At 38.7% G+C, this 27,795-nt stretch overlaps 1 protein-coding gene across 1 annotated transcript; it reads left to right on the forward strand.

Moving 5' to 3' along the window:
- The first annotated feature begins 1,992 nt into the window (after positions 1 to 1,992).
- On the forward strand, positions 1,993 to 25,869 carry LOC122986685 (tumor necrosis factor receptor superfamily member 11B-like). The gene is made up of 6 exons (XM_044357992.1): positions 1,993 to 2,161; positions 13,340 to 13,567; positions 14,345 to 14,489; positions 21,391 to 21,606; positions 23,793 to 24,017; positions 24,113 to 25,869. Exons 1-6 carry the CDS (start codon positions 2,078 to 2,080, stop codon positions 24,505 to 24,507), a joined length of 1,293 nt encoding a protein of 430 aa, XP_044213927.1. The 5' UTR covers positions 1,993 to 2,077; the 3' UTR covers positions 24,508 to 25,869.
- Positions 25,870 to 27,795: the final 1,926 nt, after the last annotated feature.

The raw sequence follows: 27,795 nt of genomic DNA on the forward strand, positions 1-27,795 counted from the left end.
CTGGGTGTGCTACAGACTGTCAAATAGGCTACACATTATGACTATTTGAAACTGTAGAAATTACATTTTGGGCATATGGAAATTGTTAGTTGTGAGTTTATAGTTATTCTACCTGCTTCAGTAGTCAGTAAAATGTCAAACAGATGATTTATTGTCTTTCTTTCACTCTTAACTGAGGAAAACTCACCTACGCTCCAAATGTAGACACTTTTACGGTTAGTCACCAGGTGTTGTTTTATCCCCTATCCTTATAATACTATACTAAAGACATATTCATGCATCAGTTTGATGTCACATCACCTGATGGTCACTGTATGCTTTTCTTCACTGCTTTGCGTAATTGCAATGCAATTATTTTTTGGGACAGAGGGGACACGCACACATACACAACATTGGGTTGTGAAAATAAGGGAGATTTTCCGGGACCCCACCTCAATGTAATTTTCACATTATGAAAAGTGTTTCCTCTCTCGGCTCCACAGATCTAATCACCAGGTGTCTTTACTGCCTGCCCTGCTGTAATTGAACGGACAGTTGATGTGTTCTTTGTGGCTTCTTGAGGCCGCTTATGTTTAACCGACCTAGCATGCTGGTTAACATCATTTTTCCCACCATGACCAACACTAAGTTGTTTCCAAACAGTTGTTTCAAAAACATGCTTTTTGTTCAGGAATGGAAAAATAGTCTCCCAAGCATTTAAATATTTAGACAGATTTTGGGTTTTTTTGCTGGCGTCTCACCTGTTTCATTAAGGTCCAGTTACTGAGGTCAACAACCTTTTATCATCTTAAGAAAACATGTGAATAGAGCTGTTGTGTATTGTTAGTACCTGTATTAAAAGATCTGCAAATACTTTTATAGCAGGTTTCAATCTTGTGCTTTGACTTTTTTCAGTGGGGTTGCCCTTAAGTTTACATTTGGATAACAGATTGTGCCTTTAAAAATATTTACCAGTACAGTAATTCATCTTGATACAGGTGTAAGTTCCTCACCAGTTTTCTTGCTTTGAATTTGTTCATGTCTCCATCGCCTGACACCTGGGCTGCCTCTATGTGTTTCTCTTTCCCCCTCAAACTTTTTCTTTCAATCTTGAATCAGCTCTTTACTTTCTCCTTGTTTTTCTTTCAACACCATTACATCCTGCAATCCTCACTTCTGTCCTCTCTTTCCCAATTCCTTGACTCACTCTCTGGAAATGTAAAAAGCTTTCCTTTTGAAAGTCTGAGTGAGCATGAAGCAGAACTTCAAATTGTAGGCTATGGTGTTAATTACAGTAATTGTGGACAAACAACACACAGTGAGTGGGAATGAATCAGCAGTCCAGCTATCCAAACTATCAAGCTACATTAACATTACTGTAATGTAAAGCAGCAACACTGGATAAACTGGACGGTTAAAACAAAACTAATCTCGATTCTAAAAACTTTAGTTCAACTTTAGAGTTTTTGCTCGCTATTACTCAGTTGTATTTTGTCTACTTGATGCCGCACATGCTGATGTTATGTTCTTATGAACTCTGATTCATTCGTCTGTTTCCAGTCTGCCTGCTAACTTCAGCTCGCAGGATTCGTTTGTTTTAAAATCCCGCGTAGCAGGAGCGGGCGGTGATTTGTTGGTTGCTCCGTGTGGTAACAGCACCCTCAGCGTCTCATACGAGTATACAGTGTTGAAACGGAAAACAAAACGAGCGCTCCTAGAAGCTCCAACAGAAACTGCGGTAGGAAGCCGGTCTGAGCTAACATCTGTAAAGTGATGGACAGTCTGCGTAAACGTTATTTCTGAATTAGAGAGGTGGGTAAGGGGCGTTTACGTGCGTTCAGTCCCCACTACAGCCCTGTGTATAACTGTAAACATTTTTTAAAAAAAATACGGGATAAATGCATTAGGAAACGGGAGCACGGCGGGAGAGGGGGTGAAAATACGAGAGAGACCCGGGAAAAACGGGAGAGTTGACAGGTCTGCAAACACATAGGGCTGTGCGAGGTGGGTGGGCACATGTTCTCTCTCTCTCTCTCTCTCTCCCTCTCTCCCTCTCCCTCTCTCTCCCTCTCTCCCTGTGTATAAGTACAGATCTGTGATGGAGATCCCATCAGTTCACTTTTACGCAGTGGAGATGAGCGCTCGGATAATGAAATCCAACCCGGCCATGAAACTAATAGTGGTGAGTGAGTTTCTGCAGATTTTCTGCCTGCTACGGTGCTCAGATCTTTTCCGTTGGAGGAGAGACAATTTTCTACTGAAGGAGTGATATTTTTGATATTTTTAGATAATTCATGCGGAGGGATTATTGCGAGACAGGGATTATTATTATTGCACTACACGCGGTTTCAGATACATGGGAATCAGTATAGAGTGTATGGACAGTCGCCCGAGTGCAGATGTACTGTATTCTCTATAAAGACATTCATCAAAATTCAGAAATTCATCACAGGGACCATGTTATGTCTGTGCTTCACATTGATAGTGTTCCCAGAAATGTCATGAAATGTGTTTTGGGACTTTGGTAATAGTTGATGTGAGGATCTGTCTTGCTCAGACTATTACTGGTTTTGTGGAAAGACGTGTCTGATCCTTTGGTAAGTTTAGACATGTTGCTTAATGCCATGTGAGAGGTTTTATAGTTCATATTTGGACAATTTTCTATACCTGTTCCACTTGGAGTCTGTCTTCCTCCACTATATTGGAGTAAGCATTTGCATAGCATTTTCATCTAGTTAAGGGATCTCTACCATCAGATAAATATGACATAAATATTTATGAAGCACAGGGTACTGGACAAAATACTTGACAACACTTGACAATATACTGATATCCCCACACAACAGTCCTGCAACATAAACGTGTACAGGTTTAGGTTTAGTTTTTGTTGAGGCAGTGTCAGACACATTTGTGGTAACTGCTGATGCTGTATTGGTGTTGTGGTTGCAGTGGATTGTACTATATTGCGGTTGCAGGTTCACCTTATGCATGTCAAACTTGTGTCACTCTGGACACAAAAAAAAGAATGCAAATTTTGTTGTCTTTAGGAATAGAACATACAGTAATTTTAAAATTTTGTATAATATTTGGAGCAAATTATTTGTCCACTTTTTTATTTACTGCTGTGAATACTCACTATCAACAAAATGGACCCTACAAATAAGATAAGCAAATTTCATCAATGAAAGAAAGGTTACATTATGTTAAATTTCATTGCTTTTACTATGTCATGTTTAAAAATGAATGAAACTTCATACACCCCAAATAGAGTCACGTGGCGTGTTGCCAGCATGTCTGTGGTAGCACTAATTTGTTCTACAACCCTTCTTACGGGTTTTTTTTAAATGTATGCCTCCAGGCTGAGAGCAGTTACTTCCTTTGCTGTAGTTTGCATGCTGTGCTGTGTTAGGGCCTTTGCAGGTTTTGCATATGTTCACGCACAGATACGTATCAGGGCAGAAATAGATCATACACTGTAGTTACAAAACATTGGACCTACTATCTATCCTTGTGACCTGTGTGTATGTTTGTATGCATGTGTGAGAGAGATAAAGAAAGAGAGAGATCATATCTAATGCTGTTTGTGGTGAGTCATTATATTTGTAAATTGCACTTTCTTTGTGTGTAAAGCAGTCATATAGTGCAGTGGAATACAAATGAATGTGTGTGTTTGCACATATACTTTAGGCCACCATTTAAAATGATAACATCCGTACAGAGTAGTTCCTCTTACTGCAGAATGCGCTGCATGATTTACCTAAAATAGGCAAATATTTTGTTATTACAATTTCTGATGTAGTTTTCTCGTCGTGTTCATCCATCATTCAGTTAGTCAGTCATTCAGTTATTTTGGATGCCAGACAAGCATCTGTTTAGCCAAATAATGAGTCAGTTCAACAACAGCCAATAAGTCAATCAGCACCTCTCTGAAGTCTGTCAGCAAGTAAATTCTATGTTAAAGGGACACTCTGCAATTTTGTGTCCAAAACATTGTTTGGGCTTGTAAATCCAGCAGTAAATGCACCTCCTGCACCTGTGTGCCCTTCCTGTTCCTCTGCATGTTCCCTTAACATGTGGTTGTCTCCTGAAAAAACACAATTTTTGTTTGGGTCTTTGCCCAGGATGATGGCGCAGTGGAACAGACATCTAATTTGGAGTTAATGTTTTCAGTGCTCTTGTTTTTGTGAAGACGTGTGTTTTCTAAATGTGAACAGTGATCTTTGATGGAAAAGTGCAGTCGGGGAGGAGACATGTATCTTATCTTTTGTACTTGTGGTTAGCACATTGTCCACAAGCCAACCAATCAGACAGTTAGCTAACCTGTCTGTCTGACATCTATCTATCCACCTTGCAATCCAGCCATGTAGGAACATATTGTATCTCCCTGTATTGTTATCTATTATCTGTGCTCTCTTTATCTTTAAGCCTTTTCTCCTTCACCCTCTGTTGTGGCCGTTGGCGTTAGCCGCCCCACTTCCCTAAACCCACAGGTATGGCTGCAGGTTCACACGCAGACAGGAGAAGCTGTGGAGAGGTCACATGGCCAAACAGATTCAACATGATTTTTTTTTTTTTTGTAGTCAAACACAGGTGAAAGGGTGAGGAAGTGTGTGACGGGGTGGGGGCATGGGGGGTGGGAGGGTTGTGGGGGTGTTGGGGTGTTTGAAGGTACAGGATCAACATGTTTTAAACAAACAAGTACAAACGTTTATTCAGAAAGCAACGATTATCTGTGAAAGGTGCTTCCTCACACCTACAGTAACTTCCCCTTTTCCATCAACAGTAGTACTGATAGCAGAAGTGTGTGTGTATGTGTTTGTGCGGCAGTGTGTAGGAGGCCTATGTGTGTGGCACATAGCGATGTCAATGATTGATTATAGGTTAATTGCTGTTAATAATTCAACTGATAATGAAAATATATATTAACCAATAAGGCAGAAGATGAAAGATTGGGTATAACTGTCAGAATGTTACGTAATTGATGTAGTACACAATTGCACCACCAGTTGGAGCCTCTAACTTTTCAATGGAGTTACAGGTGTTTTTGGTGACGGCCTGTACAAATCTCAACCTCAATCCGCTCGCTGTGTCATGTTGATGAACTCTCAAGCATAAAGTTGTGGAAATTCCATGGAGTTGTTTGGCGACTATCTGAAGCTTATGCTAATGCTAAACTAGCGTCTTCAACAGAAGCAGCTGCTTGGTTAATGCAGGCTGAGAGTTGTGTGTCAGACAGCAGGACTCTAATTACACATGCTTCCAACAAAATCAACACAAATGTGATGAACTGTATAAACGACACCCCCTTGCTCTGAGTATAAATGCATTCAGTAAAGGTAAAGTTATGGCAGTAAAGGGACAGATACAGTCGAAGCGACAGTATTGTTTATCCCGGGACATCTGTCCAGTTAAGCATCAGTTTCCAGCAGCTGGACTAACATTAGCTACAGTGTGTGTGTGTGTTCATGTGTCCATGTGTGTATCTGTCCGCAGCTAATATGGCACTACTGGACCCATCACCAGAATATTTTTTGTGCACATTTACTGTATGCTCAAGGACCTCTTGTGGTTGCGGTGATTTGCATTTTTTGAAAAACCTATATAAAGCCATTCCTCATCAGCTTAGACTTTTGTCCTTTCAGAAGTCCTCACCATTTTACAATATGTGTTACAACATCCATTTCCAGCAATCAGCTAGGCTAAAAACAAGGTTTACCTAGTCTATTGCAGACCACATTTTGGCCTTTGTCATGGCTCAAAAACTGACATTCATAGAAAAGTATGGTCTCATCTTGAAGCGGAGCATCTGCAGATTAATTCCATATCTGATATGTTATGATCCACTAAAGTTAGTCATGATACAAAGTGAATAAATCCCCATGTTTTGTTATCTTCGCTGCCATCTTGACTATAAGGGACACCTGGCAGAGATCAGCACTCAACTGAGTGCAGTCTTGTTGTTTTATATTAAACCAGTCAGACTGAAGCCTGTTGTGGGGAGATTGGGGTAAGCTGTTTAACATTTATATGATAATGTCACAGGTTATTTACAGTTGAAAGCTTTTAGTGTAATTAATTGTTGGATATATCTAACACATCTAGTCTGATCTAATTAATGTCCTCTAATGAAGCAGGTTGTGTAGTTGTTTGCTGTGTTTAATACTTTGGATTTTGTCAGGCAGCTGATGAATAGCAACAGACAGGACCTCCACAATTTTAAATGAAGTCATTTTTTGTTTGAACTCCTAATGTAGCCTACTATTATTTTGTGTCTAACATAGTAATGTCAATGGTTAACATGGTTTTATTATGGAAAAACATCCAGTATATTTCATAAATTATTAATGATAAACTGATAATCTACTGTTGACACGGCTAACTAAACAAATTGCTTAAAATTTACATCCCTAGCAGCACAGTTGTGATGAACTCATTGGTCCAGTGTGTGCTTGTGTGTGTGTGTGTGTGTTTGTGTGTACGACTGAGTGGTTAAGAGACACAAAGAGCAGAAAGAGAATAGGCAAAACAGATGCAGCTGTTGTATTTGTGTCAAGGTCACACACAGGCCTTCCTCTTTGCATGAGTGAAACAGCATGACTGATCTGATGCAAATTTCTGTAGTGAAAGTTGATCTTACATTACATGTGTTAAAAGATACAGTAAGGGGTGGGAGATTTATTTTGCTTGAGATTTAAGCAACTGCAATATGTCATTCAGAAAAACAGGTCATGTTTCTTCATGCAAATACAGCTACTGATTTTTTTCTGTAGCTTTGTGACACAGAAAAATGTTTCTGTAGTTGTCTCAAATGACTCATTGGTCTGAATTCTTTGATAAGGCAGGAGAACTAAAATATCTTTCCGCTTTTAGTTATTGACATAAGGGCTTTTGCAACAATATTATCTTCAATAATTGTTAATCCGCCAGTTATTTTCTTGCTATTTTCTCGGAAATAGTTTAAAAAATCATCACAATTTCCCAAAGCCGAAGCTGACATATTCAAATTGCTTGTTTTGTCTGAAAGAAAACCAGCAAATGTCACATTTGAGAAGCTGGAACCACTAAAGTTTTGGCGTTTTTTGATAAACAAATGACCCATATGATTAACTGATTATCAAAATAGTTGCAATTGGTAATTTTAACAAATTGATTAATCTACTGATTGTTTTCGGCTTTAATCAACATCACATGTACACTGTAAGAAGACAGTGGAATTGAATAGTATATTCACAGAATCAGCTTGGTTTATGGTGCGACAGCAGAATATCTGGACTTTATTGATTCTCAGTTAAATCTTGAAGGAAAATTTCATATGTTACAACAAGTGCTAACACACATAAATAATTAAGTCACAAGATTTTAATCAGTGAATTCAAAATTAGAAGCACTTTAGGTTTGAGATGATGGGGTGAATTTCTTTGCATGCAGTGTTGAATTTCATCAAAGATTATGAATCACTGTGATGCAGCATGGAAGCATGTCTCTCTTTCTCTGCATGTCTCTGTATGAATGAAGGAAGACTGATTCCATATCCACAGGAAAACACACACACACACACACACACACACTCACGCACATGCACACACACTTCCAAGAGCTGGAATCCCCCCTCAGACCACCTGCGTTCTACAGTTAACTGAAGCCATGTGCCTGGTGGATAAGCTGGTGTAGTGTGGTTTGATCCTTTTGTGCCACGGCTCTTCTCCTCATGCCATGAATTTAAAGCTGACCTTAGGCAACCCAAACTCTGATTCTCTTATTTCTTTGTATTTCGGTATTCCTCACATTCAATGTAACTCTAACCCTATCTGTTGGAAGTTAGTTAAATACTGTGGCTAATTTGTTCTAGAAGCATTTTTTAAAATAATATCCACAATAACACAAAGAAAGTGAAGTTTACAATTTCAAAATGTAATTGGAGTTGCAGCCTCCTAACAGAGTCTTTGGATTGCTTTGTGCTTTTTTATTTTTCAACTTTTAACTTACATCTTGCATCATATCAAAAGTAATTATAATGTATTGCAAATTTTGGCAAAATTTTTTTTGTCTTTTATATCTGATTTTATTATGCATCATCAAGCTGACCGACATGCACTTTTTGCATATTATTTACTGTATTTCCAGCACAAAACTACAGTACAAAATCATTTAGCTCCAATTAATAGTCATGCATCCAAACATTTTTTTTTCATATGGATAGAATTAATAAGCTCATTTCCCAGCCACTATCTGTAGATGTTGCTCCCTTTACAAGTTCATATGAAAAGCATGTGTGATCAGTTTTACGGCTGTTTCTATCAGGTGGCTGAACTGTAGCTATACCTCTATAGCCCATCTGTCATGCATCGCTCTGTGCAGTTCATCCTGTTTCACCTCATCATTACACATCACTATGGATGTTATTTTGACAACAGACAGGAAACAAAATCCCTCATAAGACACATAAGCCCCATCCAGCTGGCGTTATTTCAGGAATTATTTGATCAAATATCATAGGTATTACATGTGATGCCAGTCAAAATATATCAACATAATGATACATAGACACATGCTGTGGGAGCAGAGATTAAGAAAAGGCTTGAACAACTGTAACTTTGCTCACTAAACATCATCTCATCGCCAGTTACAGTAACATGGGACTGGATTTCTCTCTGTGTCTTGCTTGTGTTGCCTGTTGTGGGAACCATGTCCTTAATCCAGCATGGCCTAGTGTATCACCCCCATTACAGACTGAAATACACTTGTGCTGTTGTTTGTTTCATTCATGAGGATAACATCTGTTAAATAACACATGTTCTCTGTTAAGGAATTGCAGAAGATCGTCTTTGCTCTGCATAAACACCAGGCTTTCTCTCAACTCGGAGTCCAACAGGATTTACTGGCATAGATTACATAAGCGAACTGTGTCAGATGAGGGTTATATAGTGTTTTTATTTTATTGTTATTATTATTCAGTCTTTTTGCCTTTATTTGACAGACAATGTAGAGACAGAAAACTAGGGAGAGAGAGGGGTATGGCATGTAACGCGGGTCCCCCGGCCAGGAGTTGAACTGTGGACGTTGCAGTTATGTGGTATGAGCCTTAACCATTAGGCCACCATGGCACCCCAATGTTTTTATTTTAACCATTCTTTATCCAGGAGAAGACCACCAAGGGCATCCACATATTTCCAACAACCAGGTCTCAGCTTCACATACAGTTTTTATCTGCCTTGCTCAAGGGCACCTGTAGTTATAGTACTTAACTACTAATCTTAAGAAAAGATGACGGTAGTTGCATAGGGAAGGTAGAGTACTATCATTAACTTTGTCCCCTTGCACAGTTCTCGGCCAGTTAGGGGACTTAAAACTTGCAACCTTGGGCTTCTCTCTTTATCTTGCTGCTGTTTATACTCTTGTTTCAACACAATCTCGCAGCCCATCGGCTATCTGTCTGATGATGATTTAGGTGTAATAGATAACAGATATCATGGCCAAGACATCCTCTTCCGTCCTTTGGTCATTGTTTACAGTCCGATTAGCAACTTTATGTGGGCCAGACAACATTTCGGCCTATCTCTATAAACATATCTGCATATGAATGCATATAAATTTTTAAAAAAGCTAATAAAAAGCTAAATCAGACGATAGTTGATGGGTTCTGAGATTGCATTTTGGCCAAAGCGTTCCACCTCTTTTGCTCTCCACGCAGACTGTTTACCGGCATGCAACCAAAGCCTGCTCAAACGTGATTGACTAATACTACTCGGACTACAAATGGACTACAAACAGACCACAATCGGAAACAGGACCATTTCTGGTACCAAATCTTGTCCCGTTGCCTACAGATTCTGCATTTATATGCAGAGATCAGTTTCAACCACATTTCCATTCCCAATGCTTTGATTGATGCATCAGTTTCTCTTTCTGTCTTTCACCTTGCCCCATTACTGTGCACTCACACCCAAAGATTCAAAAGCGACAAAAGCAGCTGGCAGTGATTCATTCATTCAATGAAAGCTGGTGACGAAGGGCCTCAGACGCCTTGAGGGCTGGCAGCGAGCACCCACCGACCAGAACGCCCACTGCTGCTCATGAATCTCTTGGTGTGAGTACCCAGTTGGGTTTCATACCTTCATCCATCCTTTCCTCTCAGCTGGCTGTGCTCCATGTAGGACATGACTCTTACTGAGCTTCACTCTGATGATGCTAACAGTATAATTATGGCTGTCAGTAGCCCCTAGTTGCTGTGTAATTTGGGTTTCCAGCGGTCGTCCGTGATGTCGTCAGATGGCAGCTTCTAAGGCGACAAGAAGGGTGAAAAGTTCAATATCTCTTTTAGCTACTGATAGATGGACTAACACACATACACACCACAGAGCATCTTCCCAATAATTTTATTTTTAAAAAGTTGACAGTCTGTCTTTTCTTCAGTAGCAGAAAGCTACTGTGCTGGCTACTTTAGAAAAGTGTGCTTCTGACTGAGTGTCATGAACAAATAACAAAGTAAGTTCTACTTACTGTATGTTTTCAGCATAAAAGCATCATCCAGGGAGGACTAAGGAAGCATAGCAGACATTAACAAGTAAAAGCCACTTGCTGAGTCTTGATTTTTTTTAAAAGTAGATGCAAGACACATGTCTGTTGAAGATCCACCTCAAGGCTAGGTGTAATAAGCTAAGTGACTCCAGACTACAATGGCACTCACATTCTTCATATGATGTTTATCTTTTTTCTATTTTAATAGCACGCTACATTTCCTGTCTTGCACAGGTTTAATGTTGCATGAAACTGGGAAAGATAAAAGCGAGTAATATGCAGCAAAGGTTATAAACTGGACACATAATTCAGGATGTATGAGGGCGCACAAACCATTGAATGATTATGTGTTTTTTAATTGTTTCAAAGGGAGTATCCATGTGCAGTCATTTTATTTGATCTTCTGTTCACTGTTTCTTACTCTATCTCTTAATTTCTTTGCACTGCACAGTATATTGTAGCTGGAGTCTAGCCAAACTACTGTACTGTTTGAAGGATTTGAAAATCAGTTCAATCCTGACCACTTCCACATGTGCTCAGGCTCATCGGCTCTGACTGAGGATCATTCAGTCCTGCCAGTAAACCCATCCCGACTTGAACCGCTGAGTAAAGTCAGTACGACAAGTGTAACTGTATCCAGATTTGCGCGACCAAGGTGACCCTCTGTCAGTCCCCTCGGTATACTCCACCCTCCTGATGTTTCTAAATTGATTGGATGCGGTCTCACGGCTTAATAGTGTGTATATACACTTCTTAATTTGAAAAGCGGGACTATGATTATGGGTTTGATTCCCGCTGGGGCCACCCATGCTACAAACAAACACATGCAGTCATGGTACTGCTCAGCAAGTTGCTCTGGATGAAAGCCTCGCACCAAATGTTGTGCTCGGAGGTCGATAGGTTTTGCCGGGAAAACCACTGTGCTCGCCAGGCTGTTTGAAGCGTAGGTTTCTATTATGGTGTGTAAAACCCATTCATCTATTTTTACTATCTTTTTCAATGACCTTCACTGCAAAAGGAAACAGAAATAGACGAGGTAAACCTACACATTTTTTTCCTTTCTTTGTAGTGCATCATTCCCGGATGATAAACTTTTTAGAAAATGAATGACTTCAAAACAGGAATACACTGTATGTGCAATATACTGAATTATTAAGGGAGAAAACAAATAGAAATATACATACACATGAACAAGTAGTATGTTCTGTAACATATGGCAGACGGGGAAGACACAACAATACTGTACACTGTCTCCTACACACACCCGCACACATCTGTGGCCAAATATTTTGTAATATAATAGAGAATAATAGATGCACGAGAACACACGCACAAGTAGACTCGCACTGAAAATAACACTCCTCTCTGGTTTTTCTTTTGTTGTCACACACGCATGCACATAGATCGGGTTTTGTGGTTGCAAATTACAGTACTGTATGTACTTTAAGGTAAATGGGATAAGAACAGAAACACACACGCAGGAAGGAGATCAGTTGTGTGTGTGGAGCGGTAAACTGTAGAACAGAGTGGGTGAGTGTTTTGTATTCTGGTGGTGAATGGGGAAAGCCCAGTAACCTCCAATCGTTCTCTTTATGAACAGCAGCCAGGAGAGGAGACCGCAGCGCACACAGACCAATACTGAGGAAGACAGTAATTGGACATGAACACTGACAAACACGCACACACACAAATGCTGCAACGCACACATTCCTGCATATGTGCGCTCCTCACACACACACAGTCACACACACGTACACACACACACACACACACACAATGCAATGATGGCCTATTGTGAGTTTGTCCAAGCTGTGATGATGTATCCCAGCCAACGGGAAAGTCCACAGAGCCAATACTGTAGCTGAGGGACTTCAGTGTGGAAGGAGCCTGTTGTGTGACATCTGGTCCACATGTGGCCTCGACCAGCTGCATGGCTGTATGTCAAACATGCTCACCAACTGATATCTCAGATTTTAGGTCTGGCCGGAGCTTTTCAGTTCCTGCTCAAGTGATGATACATGGGCTTGTTTTTGAGGCAATAACTACATATGTCCTTCTCAAAGACTCGCTTACAGCCACCCACTTTACAGCGTGTCTATATGGATGGAATGCTTTTTAGGGGGGAAAAAGATATATGGGTGTGGTGAGCTCTTACTCCAGGGTGGTATTAAAGTGCTATAGATCACTTTTGAATCATGTCAGATGCTTTTTAGTTACAAAGCCGCCTATCTACAGATTGCTGGTGAGGTCAGAGAACATAGGGCTCCACAATTGATGTCTACAATCATGTTTCATGCTCTTTAATTTAATATCTGTAGAATACTGGCATGAAGAAAACAGCCGAGATGTTACAAAAAAAATGCCAAAAGATCAATTAATTTAGTCTCCTAATAGCCATGGTAGAATCATTCTCTCAGCATTTTGCAACTAATCATCAAAATGTGAGTCATTACAAAGGGGAGATATCACCTCATGCAAGGATTACAATTAACAAACATGTAGGGATGAAAAATATACTGCAATTATTGTTTGGAATGTTGCCCCTGTGCATTAATCCATATATGTGGAGCTACTGCTGAATCCTCCCGTCATATTCCTTAAACTGCACACTGTAAAGCAGAGGAAATCACTTTAGGACTGCACGTCCACCAGGAGCTTCAGCTTTACAGCTCTGACCTTTCTTTCAACTCGTTTCTACTGGAAGGGCTGGGTTGGCGAGCGCTCTAAAATATAAAAATATTTGAACCTGTAGCCAAAAAGGAGCTGTGCTTGGGATGGGTTTCATTATATATTTTGTCATAGTTGTTGACTCACGGCTAAATCGTCTTCCCGTCTCTTGCAGCTCTTCACAGCTTCTCTCTCCTGGGCCTTCCAGCAGCAGGCTGTACCGCCAAAATACCAGTACCTTGACCCCGTTACATCTGACCTCCTACTGTGCGACCAGTGCCCTCCTGGAACAGCCGTGAAGCGGCACTGCACCACCGACACACCCACAGAGTGCCAGCCCTGTCCTGAGAGGCATTTTGCAGAGAACTGGCACTGGGGGGATTCATGTCAATACTGCACCTCGGTATGTATGAGGCCAAAAGGTTTACATATCATTTTATCATTTAATTCTCTTTGGGTTGCCTGTTGTTTGCTGTGTATTTAATATACCCCTGTGCTGCATGGTTTCTGTATGCATGTAACAGTTTTTTCCTGTGTGTGTTAAGGAATGTGGCTGACTAGTTTTCATGAGAAACACCTGTTTTTGTATGCAAGAAGCATTTTCATTCCTGTGTACACTTAAGTGAATCAACAAATTATGAACTCATGTCATGGTCTGGAATTCTACTTAAGTTCAATATCGCTTTAATGTTTTTTATCCTCCAGCTTATCCTTTATAATACTCTTCTGTGGTTTTCCTTATGTCTTTTCCTCAGATTCATGAACATACCGTTTTTTTTTACATTTGGGCATGTCATCTGGGATCTGAATCTGTGTTTTTATGGAACCAGTGTTTCCACTTTTGTTGTTGTTACTAAAAATGAAAGTCTGAATGTGCTCTTTGTGGTAGAGTCTTCCTCTTTTTGTCCTCTTTAAGGTGTTTTCATATTTATGTTTATTTTCTTTTATGTCATCTTTCAAGAAACTGAACGTTAAGAGAGACAGCTTGTAAAGCACCAGCTTAACAATCACCCTAACCTGTTTTGTGTTCCAAATCTTACTTTTCTGCCCACATATGTGCATATAAATCATGTCCTTTACCATATGTTTTTGTGCACATGTGTAAGGATCAGCATCACTCTTGACCATTTCAGTAGGTTTGTGGTGTGTGACACTGCTCTTCTGTGTTTGTTGTGTTTAGGTGTGTAAGGAGAGACAGCTAGTGAAGCAGGAGTGCAACAGCACTCATGACCAACTGTGTGAGTGCGCTCCAGGTTTCCACCTAGTGGTGGAGTTCTGCATCATACACAGTACCTGTCCACCTGGCCATGGAGTGGCAGCTCCAGGTAAGATTAACATTAAGATTATTATTATTATTATTATTATTATTATTATAGAGGCAGGTCAAGTCAAGTCAATTTTATTTATAGTATAATCACAACAGAAGTTATCTCAGGGCACTTTTCACACTGAGCAGGTCTAGACCATACTCTTTATTTTACAAAGACCCAACATTCCCCCATGAGCAAGCACTTGGCGACAGCTGCAAGGAAAAACTCCCCTTTAACGGGAAGAAACCTCAAGCAGAACCGGGCTCTAGCTGGGCGGCCATCTGTTTTGACCAGTTGAGTTGAGAGAGAAAGAGGAAGGGGGAGAGCAAGACACAGAGAAGCACAACAACAATAATAACAATAACAACAATAATAATAATGGTAAAAAAAAAAGGTTAAAAAAAGAGGAATAAGATGATTAGTTTGTGTATTTGATTTACTCTCTTAACTCCATTAATTCTATTACTTTAACATCCTTATACACTGCAAATACCTGATGCTCTGTTTAGATTTAGACCCAACAACACTAGCTAACATTGTAGGATGTCAGTTTATTGTACTGGCAGACTGCCTTGTTTTTACATTAAATATCTGATGAACAAGACACACAGTTATTTTGTGGTTTTCCATCTATCCGGTCAGGATATAAATCAGATTTAAATCAGAGGACCAGTGAATAACAGTAGGTATCCATAATAAAACCAGAGAAAATTAGGAATTCGGTCGTCACACAGCCAAGAAGGAATCACTGCCTGAACCCAAGAGAGTAAAAATCCCATGTCCTTAATGTTGGCTGGTGCAGCATGAGCGTGTGTTACTTTGTGTGCTCACTGAGTATTTTCAGTATTTTGAGTAGAAACTCATCTCTATATCTTAACTTTAATCCTCTCATACATCACATGCTTTACTCTGCCACTATCTGACTTAAATCAATTCAACTTCAGGTATGCTTCACTGGCATGTCAGGGAGAAACTCCAATGCTGCCAAAGCAGAAATACACATCACTTACAGACCATCATTTTCACATTAAGATGTCGTCTCCCTTGTGTGACTGGAAATCCTCCTGTCTCTCCCTCTTGCTCTGATTCTGTGAATCAGATCTTTCCCAGATGCAGATGTCTCTTTTTGCAGAATCAACTTCTTTTTTTTTTCAAGTGACTCTTTCTTAGTAACGTTCCCTAGCTCTCTCCCTTCCTCTGTCTTTCACACACACACACACACACACACACACACACACACACACACACACACACACACATAGATTGTTGTTGAAGACAAAACAGAAATTTGTCATGGCTAATAGTTTAATTTTTAACTGGATCTCCCTGGGCTTTCTTATTTGTCCCCATCTCCTCTAGCAGAGCAATGTTGAATACTTACACATGACAAAGAGCAGCAATGAGAGTCCTATTATATCCTATTATATACAGTGATTGTGTGTGTGTGTGTGTGTGTGTGTGTGTGTGTGTGTGTGTGTGTGTGTGTGTGTGTGTGTGTGTGTAGGTACATGAACATAAAACACACGTACGTGCATGTCTTTCTTGGTTGCACTTCCACACCTGGTCTGATTCGAATTGGAGCAGTGTTGCCTGAGACATTTATGGTTGCCAGTTTTAGAAAGATTTAACTAGTCAAATACACACCCAGTCCAATTATACTGTGGCTAAAACTCACTATTTGAGAACTGAAATGCAGATGAAAAACTTTTATCAGTTTTGTAATTTCCATTCTCAGAAGATTTTAACAAGTGATACAACTTCAATGGGCCCTAAATGGGCCTTGGTCCAAGAAGAAAATTATACTTTTTCAGGTTACTAGATAAAAAGTTTCTAAAAGTACCTTAAAGAGCTGCTTAATATTTTTTTTAGTACAACATGATTTTGCACAATTCTAAAAATAGTGGTGAACCTTGAAATTTAGCATTATCAAGTGGAAATAAAAAGTATGGAAAATGATCGCTTGATATTTTCCATGACCTCAAAAACTTGTAAATACATTTTTTTGTATGTGTGAGCTTTGTCAAGATGGTGACTGATAAGCATAATTTAATTCCATTGTGGTATAGTTTGTATTACTGTAACCATCATGTGATGAATCTCTGTCTGAGCTTGCTCAGTTACTTCCATTATATTCCATGCTGTCATCATCGAACACACCATGAGGGCATGTCTGCGGGAATCATTTAGGAAATTAGTTTTTAACTTATTTTCATCTGTGTGCAACATGTTTCAAATGAACTACAGTGAATTTATTTGTTGGTCATCATATGGCTTTGATTCATTCCCTTTGATTCCAAACCTTTACTCCTCACAGTTTTGAATTGTGTCATGTTAGCTTTTTATAGTTTTATCTGAGATTAGGAAGCATTTATTTAAGGTTTAAAGTTTAAAGTTTAAATGTAAAAGGCACTCAATATAGTCCCTCTTACATTGAGTCCATTGAGTCTCTTTTACGTGTTCCTATTCTTTCCTCCTGGTTCTCCTGGTGACTTCACTATCTAATTATGACAAATATTATTATAAATTATATCTACAACAACAGTCCAATGTCTGTCAGCTTTAAAGAACTGTAAAACCACTCTTAAACTGTAATTTTCTCTGGAAGAGTTCACCTCATCTTTTAAATTCAAGCAAAGATCAGGATCCTTTCAACCACAAGTCTGCGGGAGTATAAGCTGGTGGTAGTTTCAGTAACACAGCAAATAGTGAAAGTTATATAATAGATGTTTGATTAGGAGTGTAAACTTGTCACCTTTGCAGCGAAATTTGCTGTTTCAAATCCAAAATAGGTCATTTGTGTGGGGGAGGTGGGGGAGCAGTGTGTTATCTTCCCTTAATCTTATGTGTATAATAATAATTAATTGATCAATAAGAAAAATAAAAACATATGTACTTAAAAGTTATGTAGATGGTTGATTATTTGAAACTGAGACAAGCTTTGCAAAAAAGATTAAGTATCAGTTTCATTTCATAGACAAAAAATAAATCTGTCAATAGAAAAGCTGTTCAAAAGCATCTTCTTCCCTTAAAGCAGTCGAGCATTAAAACTTGTATATATTTTTTGCTTTAATTCCTGTCTCTTTCTCTCTCTCTCTCTCTCTCTCTCTAAACAAATGTAGGATGTTATGTTTATCACTTGTTCCTCTTCATATATCATTGAGCATATTTTACAGCATAGTTAAAGAGAAAACTGTGTCATAAGTCATCAGCTTGTTCTGTGTAAAGAAAATGACACAACCTTTCCCTGCATTCCTGAATCTGTGCTTCCTCTTAGGGCCTTTTCACACGTACCTTGTTTGGTCCAGACCTATAGACTTTTCAGTTTGAACCAAAATTACAGGTGTGAAACCTCCCCTGGACCATGGTCTGGACCAAACAGCCAAACCTTTGTCTGAAAAGAAGAGGTGGTCTCGGTCCGCATCAAACTGAACCACCGTTCAGTTCGTTTCTAGTGTGAAAACATTTTTTGAATGGTTCAGACTTTCAAACCAATCACAGGAAGTTCCGACAGGCTATCATCAGAATTGGAAAAAGTAAAAATGGCGAGAGGAGACCAAGTTTTTAATTAAAATATGGTCCGATGACTTTATAAACAGTAAACTGGAAGAAACTCATAAAAATGGTTTCCAGGTATTTTCAGAGAGGATGAGAGAGAGAGGATATGAGAGGACGGGAGAGCAATGGCACCTGAGGATAAAGTAATGCCATAATATAATTATTATAGTGGCAACGAAATTAATCTGTTCATTCATTTTTCTCCATTAATTCAAATGGCAATAGAAGGCTACTCACCGAACTGACAACATGCCAACGTCAGATGCGTGCCCGTCTATAGACCAATCAATGTCAAGTTTGGGGAGACGCAGCCCATGTAGGTGATGATGACAGTTATAAATTGTAATGTGAAACCAAAACTAACCGGATCAAATGTATACAATGTAACAAAAACATGAGCCTTGGTTCAGACTTTCAGGTGTGAAAAGGCCCTTTAACTTAACTGTAACTGGCCTTAACCTGCACAATCTAAAGTTAATGTACAACCTGCATTAACTTCCCCAAGAATGCATTTTGCAAGATACATTTTGTGTTAAGCTCCCAGACAGCTGCAGCATATTGAGACTAGGTTTTTCCTTTGACTGAATTTGATTTTAAAGACTAGAATATCAACAAAGATCATCTTTAAAACTGTTTAGAAACAATGTGTGTTGTTACATGTTGGTCTGGAACCATGGGTTATCTGCGGTGGTGTCAATATCAACATCAGTCATTACATTTCCTCTAGATCAGAGAGAGACGGTTACTTTTCCTCACAAGACAGAACAAATGCAGTCTTGGCTAATAAGTAATACAGATGTTAATATGTGTGTCATTATCACGGTGGGTATCCGACATAATTTTCCTTGCAGATTCTCTCCTTGTTGCGTCAGTAGCGATTGTGGGCAACATAAAGAGAAGTTGATGCTGAATTTCGACATTCCAGTGAACAGACATTTCTACTAGAACCGCAGCAACAACTGGCACTACACATTTCATGACTTCATCCTAGACTGGAGACCATGAAACAACATTTTCCTTGGATTCTTTGTACACAGCGGGTTATAATCTGACCCCTGTAGCGGCGACACCGCTCAAAGATAAAACATCATTTTCCATACATCTCTCAAACATGAATCTGTCATCTAAAAGTCTGCTGAAGTTGTGTAGACATGAGACAGCATTTTTGGGGATTCCCCTTCCTGAAGCTGAAGAACTCATTATGTAATGCCTTGAGTTGTGGTTTAGACCTTTAAAAACCACAGGATGTTAGAAAACCCATAGTTCAGTCTCCCAACAACACATGCCTTTATGACTCCATTTCGCTGCCCTTGATCTCCTTATTTGTCTGTTTCTCCTTTTTATTCTCTGCCCCTCTGAATGAGAGATTTGATTTTTTTTTTCTAGGTGGTTTATAGGTGTTTTTCGGAGAAACTGGTTCTACTGAGTGTTAGCAACTAGAAAAGACAGTGTGGGACATAGTATGGAAGAACTAACAAAATAATGAATGAAACAGCACAAGTATTTTTTTTCTTTTATTTGAGGTCTGCAACAGGTAGGCTATTTATTAATGATTAATCTGGTGGTTATTTTTTGATTGTTTGTCTGGTTGATAAAATGTTCCCTAAAGCCTAATATCATTAAATAGCTTGTTTTGTCCAAGAAATCCAAAAATCTAAAGATGTCTTACTTATTTAACCTTTATTTAACCAGGTAAGTCACATTGAGGCTAGAAACCAAAACCCCAAAATAAAGCTAAAAGTTGGATAAAAACTAACTAAATAATTTATCATAGAGATTACAATAGCCTTGAATTTGCCCAGAGATATCAGATTCATCAAGTTATTAAGTTTACTATATCATAAGACAAAGAAACATGACAAATCTTCACAATTGAGAAACTGAAACTAGAAGATTTTTATAATTTTTTCTTGAAAAATGATTTATATGATTAATCAGTTACAATAGTTTCCAATTAATTTTCTGTTGATTGACTAATCGATTAACCAGCCAAGCATATCATCTATTCTTTATATGTAGGTATTTTTTGCTAATATATGCATCTTCAGCCTATTTAGTGAATTACTGTAATATTGTATGTTCCCTATGCAGACAGTAGAGCAAAAACCTCTGCTGATACCAACATGCTGATTTTACATAAATAAAATGTCAGAAGAAATTCTGAGAAAAAACTGATTGAAGCGAGCATATGAAACCATAGTCGGTCTGACACATCCTGATGCACATCGCACTGTACATGCTTTGTCATCAGCAGTGCAGGAAATATGTATACTTGCTGTATGCAGATGGTATATCAGATGGTGGTTTTATGTTTTAGACGGTAAAACTCTTTCAAGAAAGATCACACTGTGCCATGACAGCAGGAAACTAATTAAAAGGTTACATCTGATATGAGCGCGGCTTGTTCTCCCACACGCTTTCACTTCTATACTTCAGAGATAAAAATAAAATGAGGATGTGATTACAACACTAGTTCCACTACATGGACACTGTCATATGTGCTACAGATCATATACCAGAATGATCAGTCATGATTTACTGTAATGTCATGGTAACTGCAAAATAGCTCATCAGATTATGATAAAATGTCTGTACATAGGTTAAAATGTTACGAACTGTGATTAGAAATAATCACAAAAACTAACAATGAGAAAGATATCTTTAGTTATTCAATATAAGTAAAATTATTAAAGAAATTTGTCCTAGATTGATTTTTAGTGATTTTTATACATTTCACATTTTGAACATATATTATTGTTATTGTACCTGATATTTCAAGGTCATGGAAGCATTACACTTTTGTTCTACTGCAACATTTTGACATTAAAATCATAAACTTTTTTTTATTAAAAGTGCATTTTATTTTTCATCAACCTGAAAAATCAGCTGACAAATCATTATGTGTTGTGGTTTAAGTCACATGCCATAGTAATAGTACTCATATCTCACCGTATATCAACCCAGCTTCGCAGTATTTCCAATTCGGAAAAACAAGATATAGAAACTTACGTGTATCATAGTGTGTAAAAGAGATGTGAGTCATTCTCAGAATCACACAGTCATCTACCGCTCGGACTGAGTGTCACATGTTGTGGTCATAGTTCTTGGAATCACATCGTCTTGATAACTGTTTGATCAGCTATATGTGTGCACGGTGCAGTTCATGTTCACACACTGAACACGGTTCATGTGTGTAGGATGAAACTTGTGAAAATGAATATGAAGAAAATCTGTACAACTGGCTGTTTTCTCATTGTAACACCAAATATGACACATTAAAATGATGACACAATACTGTATGTCAGTAAAAGAATGCATCATTAATATGTTTTATGAATCATTCTGTGTGTTTCTCTTCCAGGCACACCGGTGAGCGACACTGTGTGTGAGCGTTGTCCTGCTGGTCATTTCTCCAGTGGTGGCTCTTCCACGGAGCCGTGTCAGCCTCACACGAACTGCACAAAGTCTGGCCTGAAGACTGTGAGATGGGGCTCATCCACTTCAGACAGCCTCTGTGGCAGTCAGGACAAGACTGTGACACTGGATTGCTCTCAGCATCACACTTTGTGCCACACTGGTGAGACCACATACAGACATACTGTACAGTCATTCACTGCAGTAGGGCTCAATCTGTTGGAATCATATGGAAGGACTTATGGAGGATGGAGTTCAGTTGCACAGTATTTACACAGCGCACACACATGTGATGATGTTTTTCAAGCAAACCTCAGTTGTCAACAACTTAAAATCAGGCAAGAGTGAATTATTTCAGGCATGCGGTCATTTTCATTCCATTTCAGGCAGGAAGGGGATTTCCTTGGTCAGGTTCGTTGTCCAGATTCCATTCTTCTCCAGATTCTTTCGTGTTTGAAAACCAAAACAAGAGAGAGAACAGAGAGCAAAGGGTTGAAAGGGATCGTTATGGCACCACTGTCACAGTACCCCATGATGGATCAATTACTCTATTGACTGTCACATCCCCAAACTGCAATAACAGAGGAAACTTGAGTTAAGTAGAAATGAGACACAATACGAGCCGGTTAGTCTTTGTTACTCAGACTCTAACTATGACAGATGCTGACAATTAATTTTCGGAGAAGCCTCAAATGCGACGCTGTATTCCCAGAGCCTGGGAAACCACAGTCGCTGAAGAACACACACATACAGATGTACAGACCCTGGCACACTCATGCATACTGTGCACCACACTTAGAAGAAAACATCACAAAGCTGTTGTCCCTTGGGGAGGGTGATGCTCTCCACAAACATTCATTCACAAATTGACTTCCTGCGAACTACACAACCACAGATTGTCTGCAGAAAATCCTGGGAGTGTTTAGCAGTTTTTTTTAAACAAAAAACATGAAATTGATAGCAGTTGGGAATATACACAAGTTGCTATGTGATCTGGGGAAACCACCAGGATGTCGCTGTCAATCATAGACCAAGCCACACTTACGTCATCCAGACATCAGAGAAACAAGCTTAATATCCTCTCCACATTAAAGTCACTCATGCTACACCAACACTAGTTTGCTAAAAACCTTTTTTTCATATCTACTGGAGTGCCTCACTAGCAGTTATAGTTCAGCAGGGCAAACAGTTTCACACATACATCAATACAGAAATGTTCCCTAATTGTATGACAGAGGCAATTTCATATTATGACAGTTTCATCTACGTCATCTTCAGCTTTGAATGTTCTGGGTATAACTAATCTTACAAAGGTTACCCTAGTTAAAAAAGCCCCTGCTTCCCCCTTGTTCTTCACAAAAAAATACTTTTGCCTTATAAGGAAGACTTGCTGTAATCAAGAGACCTTGGCTTGCAAAAATGTAAGGCATGTAATGACGAAATGATGTTGGCGTATGTGTGGTGCAGTGAAGCTCAGCAGCAAAGTGCAGCACATTTCAGCACAGCTCACCTCAATTCGCTTCATTTCACCATCTAGCTTTGGCTGCGCTGGTGCAAATCAGCTCACATGGGCTTAGTTTGGTTTGGCTAGTCAGATGTCAACGGTGGTACTCTGTGCTGTCAATGGGGAACAGAAAGAGGACATCTTTGTTTCTGTTGCGGTCAAGCTATGAGCCAACACTTTAAACACACACACAAACACATATAAACAAAAACAGACTAAAGGGAGTCCTCATGGAGACCAAACAGTAATCAGAATCTAAACATCACCTGTGTACCAGGAAAGTACAAGGAAGTGCGTGACGTTCAGTCAGACTGGTCAATGATGTTAACCTCCACTAACTTTAAAGGGTAGGTTCACATTTTTTCATATCTTAAAACAATGCTTGTATGCCTACTGTATATGTTCATGGAAAGCATTATCGGTTGCTGTAATTGTTCCTCCTGTCTATACCGGCTGCAGAGATGCCCTCCTAAAGAAATTTGAATATGACCAAAAATTCCCGGTCCTATTTCTGTGCAAAAATGCATTCCAAAGTTTAGCTGAAGCTAACCATACTTTGTTCTGCTAACATCCATGCAAGTATTGTATTAAGATAGACTTAAAATGTGTACATATCCTTTAAGAGAACAAGCTATGACAGATGTGAGATATTTAAACTTTTTGTCCCAGATGTTTCCCACTTGAGCCTCAATCAGAAGATGTAGTTCTTTGACGTCCAGCAACTGTAAAAACACTGCATCAATGTGTTTCAACATTTTTTTAATTGACCTCATGCAACAGCCTTGTCTATACTGTCATGCATTTTGATTTTAACTGTCACTCTCTTTTTTATCTCTTCATTCCAGATGTGACCTTGTGTGAGGAGGCGGTCTTCCAGTCACTTGCCTCGCTGCGACTGTCCTCGGTGCCCTTGGAGCGGCTTTTGGAGAGTCTTCCAGGGCGAAGGGTGGACCGTAAGAGCCTGGAGAGGCTGAAGAAGGTCTGCTCTCCTCAGCAGCAGGTTCTCCAGCTGCTGCGACTGTGGAGGGAGCAGAACAAAGACCAGGACAAGCTGTATGGCATCATACAAGGTACTGACAGAAAACACATCCATACTTTGTAGTTATAGTTTAGTTTTACATTTCAGCCAGTTGTGCAGTATTAATGTAGTACCATGTCCCTGCAGGTGTGAACCACTGTGAAAGAAAGGTCTCTCGCTGCAACGGCCTAAGGAACCTGACCTTGGATGACCTTCTGAAGATCACCAACAGCCTGCCAGGGGTTAAAGTTCATCAGGAGGACATTCTGGCCGTGGTCTCCACTTGCCTGCCCAGGCAGTACATCCTGCAGCTTCTTCACCTCTGGAAGACAGCAAACTATGACCTGGATCTAGCTAAAGGTCTGTCTCACAGTCTGAGGGTCCTGCGTAACCAGGGGGCACCACGCTATCTGCTAAAAGGCCTGAAGAAGATCAGCCGCATCATAGGAAGCACCTCCGCGCACAAGATGTATGAAAAGATGTTTGTTAATATGCTGCAGGATGAGTTGTGTTTTAAGACTCATAAGCCATTAAACGAATAAGGAATTTAGGTACAAACAGGAATACATGCAGACACTAATGCATTGTCAAATAGTGAACACACAAAGAGACACGCAGTGAGCAGGGGGATAGATGTATGTGAAAGGGTAACAGATATAGGTCACATGATAACATCAGGTCTTTGAGATGTCACCAAATGATATCAAGCTATACACGTGAATACAAAGTGCCTGGAGGTCTTTTGTTGAAAAAGGCAAAAAAACATTGAAACCCTTAGCCACAATAAAGATGTTTTCATTATATGAGGTAAAAATGGTAACAAGAGATGTTAATAACTTTATACTCACCCTCAGTTTTCAGTGATGAATCAAATAGACCTTAGATGAAAGAAAAAAAATTCCATCACACATCTGTGTATTCCAGGCAAACCAAAAAGTTAAAAAAAAAATGTTTCCTGGGAACTTTTTGACCGGAGTCTGTGAAAAATAAAAAAACTATTTAAGATGTAAATAGCACACTATTTTATGGAAGAAGGGCTGGCAGATGTTGTGTTTTTATTATTGTTGCTTTCTCGCTGTTTGAGAGGAAGGATTTGGTTTCATAATGAAATACATGTATTTTCTACAGTTTCCCTTTGTTTGTTGGTTTGTTCTGGACTGCTGGCAAGTAAAGCTCATCTGATTTTTTTGAAATTGTCAGCTTTATGAATGTACAAAGGAGTGCAATTGTTTTCTATTTAAAGAATAATTTTACTTTCTGAATATGTAAAGGCTTTGTGTTTATTACTTTATCAGAAATACTGGATTCCAAATGCTGCAAGTTCATGAAGTGATATGTGTTTTATATTTTGTTTTATCACTTTATATTATTAAGTGTATGATCTGTTGTATATATGCCAGACTGGTCCTCTTTAAGCTTGTGTAACTTGTGAACACTAATGTCAAATGATCTGATTAAAATCAGTTTGTAAAAATGCATTACTTCTTCATAAAAAAGCAACTGGCAGACTGAACAGATTAACTTTGGTCTTTTCTGCTGTGATTCTGAAACTCTCAACAAAAACAAAATCTAAACAGGTTAAATTTCTTTCTGCCAGGCTGTGCTTTTGTTCTGTTAAATCCTTTTATGTTAAAAAAGCAACATTAGCTAATAGAAACATGGCAGACTACCAGCAGCCACTGACCACAAGCTAATAATCTTTACTCACTTTACTAAACACTTACACATGTAACCAGCCATCACCCGGGACTACTTTCATCTGTTAAAATAAACATTGGTGTGAATATTTGAACACATTAGTAATGAATCTACGACATCAACTGTTAGTCATTTAGATCTGATTCAGAGGATATTCATTAATATGGTGCTCTCAGAGTAACTCATTAGAATTTCAAAAGGGAAGTGTTCCAGGATGTAGTATAGGTTTTTGCCATGGAGATTTTGTCACACACATGTTGTTTGAACTACGTGCACACGATCACCTGAAGGCATTTCATTTTAACTTGTGTATTATGTAAATACAAATTATTAAATAGTATTTTCATATTAGGGGTGGATGATTTGGATAAATTTCTCTGTCATGTGTAATTTTACATTGTGACGTCAGTCAAATATGTTTCATGATATAATACGATTTCCAGAAAACAGAACTGTTTAACCAGACAGGAATGTCCAGTGATATCAATACCAGAACAGATCGAGATAACATTGATGTCAAAAATAAAAATTCATTATGACCATAAAGCAGTCCTAATGGTTGATTTAGAACATTGCCCACAGTGCCATAATAAACTCAGAGAGTTAAAGGGAAAACTTCCTCAGTATAAATTGTATGGCATCAACTCTGCAGATTGACCTAATCTCATGGTACGTTTTATATCTTCATGCCATTTTATATCTTCATGCTGCACACTCCTGTTTCATATTGTTTTGTGTGGGTATATTAGGCCACTTTTATTCTAGGATTTGACCTATATGTTAGTGATCTATAGCATGATGAGCAGAATGTACAAGAAAATTTACAAATTTTTCACATGTGATGGTTTTACTTTCCTCTTGGGGAGATATACAAGCCTGGCAACTTTCTTTCCATCACATATTTCCTACTGGTTAACTGGTCTCTGGTCTGGATGGTCCAGCTTGAGTTTCTTGCGCTGTGATGAGATAGAGGTGTCCAGCCTCTCTAGAGCAAAATGACTCACAACCAGGGCTGAGTGTCAAAATTGTAGTATTGAAAACTAAGGCTCTTTCAGATTCTTAGTGTTGTTTACTTATTTCCAGATTTAAATAATAATATGGCTAATTTTAGGCAAACTCCTTTTTATGCTGCTTTGTGTTAAGGCACAATTAAAGAATGATGCAACTGAGAAGTTTAGCTTACTTTGGTAAACAGAAAATGGTTTATCCAGCCTTACCCATTATATTGTTGCATACAAAATCAGCATTTTTTGACCGTAGGGAACTGTTTGTGTAAAAAAAATATTCTAAGCTCAAAGGTCCTCTAGTTTTTTTCTGGTAAATTTTCATTGTTTTCACCTGCATCTCACAGTCTTAAACAGCTAAGATCAGCATCAGTCAGATATGGAGGATGAAAGCTCAGAAAAGCTAGTAAGTAGATGTTTGATCTTAGATTATACACATAAAATCAGCATTTACTTTTCTCAAAACACCATTACATCAAATTTTTACATACAAGTTCATGGTAATTATAACAAAAATAAAAGAAAAAGAGAGAGATCAACTTTTTTTTTTTTAACTCAAAAGCACAAAATGTGTAAAATGTATTATATTCATTCATTATAAACACACCCTATGGGCAACCCCTGGGGTTCTCATATTCTGTAGAAACAGGAGATGATAAGCATGTAGCTACTTGATTGACTCATTGCCGTATTATAAAACAATGCATCTCCATTTGCTCAGTCAGCATGTTGGCATAGTGCTGACTCATATGTGACACATTTCAAAGGAAATAGTGACTTACATGCATTGACACATATCGTTTTTTGGGCTGTTTCAACAGCCAGCTAGTGGAAAACGAACTAAAATTTGTGGTTTTTTTCTGAAATAAATATAAGTAATATGATGACGTGCATGACCTGACAAGAATAATAGTCGAATATATTACAGGATGGATAAAATTGCATGTAGTTCAATCACAGTACATAAATTAATAATTACAAGTTTTCTTTTGTACAAGCTTTTCATTTTCAAGGCTCAATGTATGCATGAGAAAATTAGTGTGCACACTATTTACAGGTATTTTTGATTAATTCACCATCTGTTTAGGGAGTTTCTCTTGGTCTTCTGAGCATTAAGAGTTGAAAGCT

Source organism: Thunnus albacares, chromosome 8 (genome assembly GCF_914725855.1).
Source record: "Thunnus albacares chromosome 8, fThuAlb1.1, whole genome shotgun sequence".
Lineage (NCBI taxonomy): Eukaryota > Metazoa > Chordata > Actinopteri > Scombriformes > Scombridae > Thunnus > Thunnus albacares.

Excerpts from the sequence above, each read along its gene's own strand:
- LOC122986685 (XM_044357992.1), top strand. The coding sequence starts at position 2,078 with ATGGAGATCCCATCAGTTCACTTTTACGCAGTGGAGATGAGCGCTCGG. Across the intron at positions 2,162-13,339 it reads CGGCCATGAAACTAATAGTG|CTCTTCACAGCTTCTCTCTC; the intron begins GTGAGTGAGTTT and ends CGTCTCTTGCAG. Across the intron at positions 21,607-23,792 it reads TCACACTTTGTGCCACACTG|ATGTGACCTTGTGTGAGGAG; the intron begins GTGAGACCACAT and ends TCTTCATTCCAG.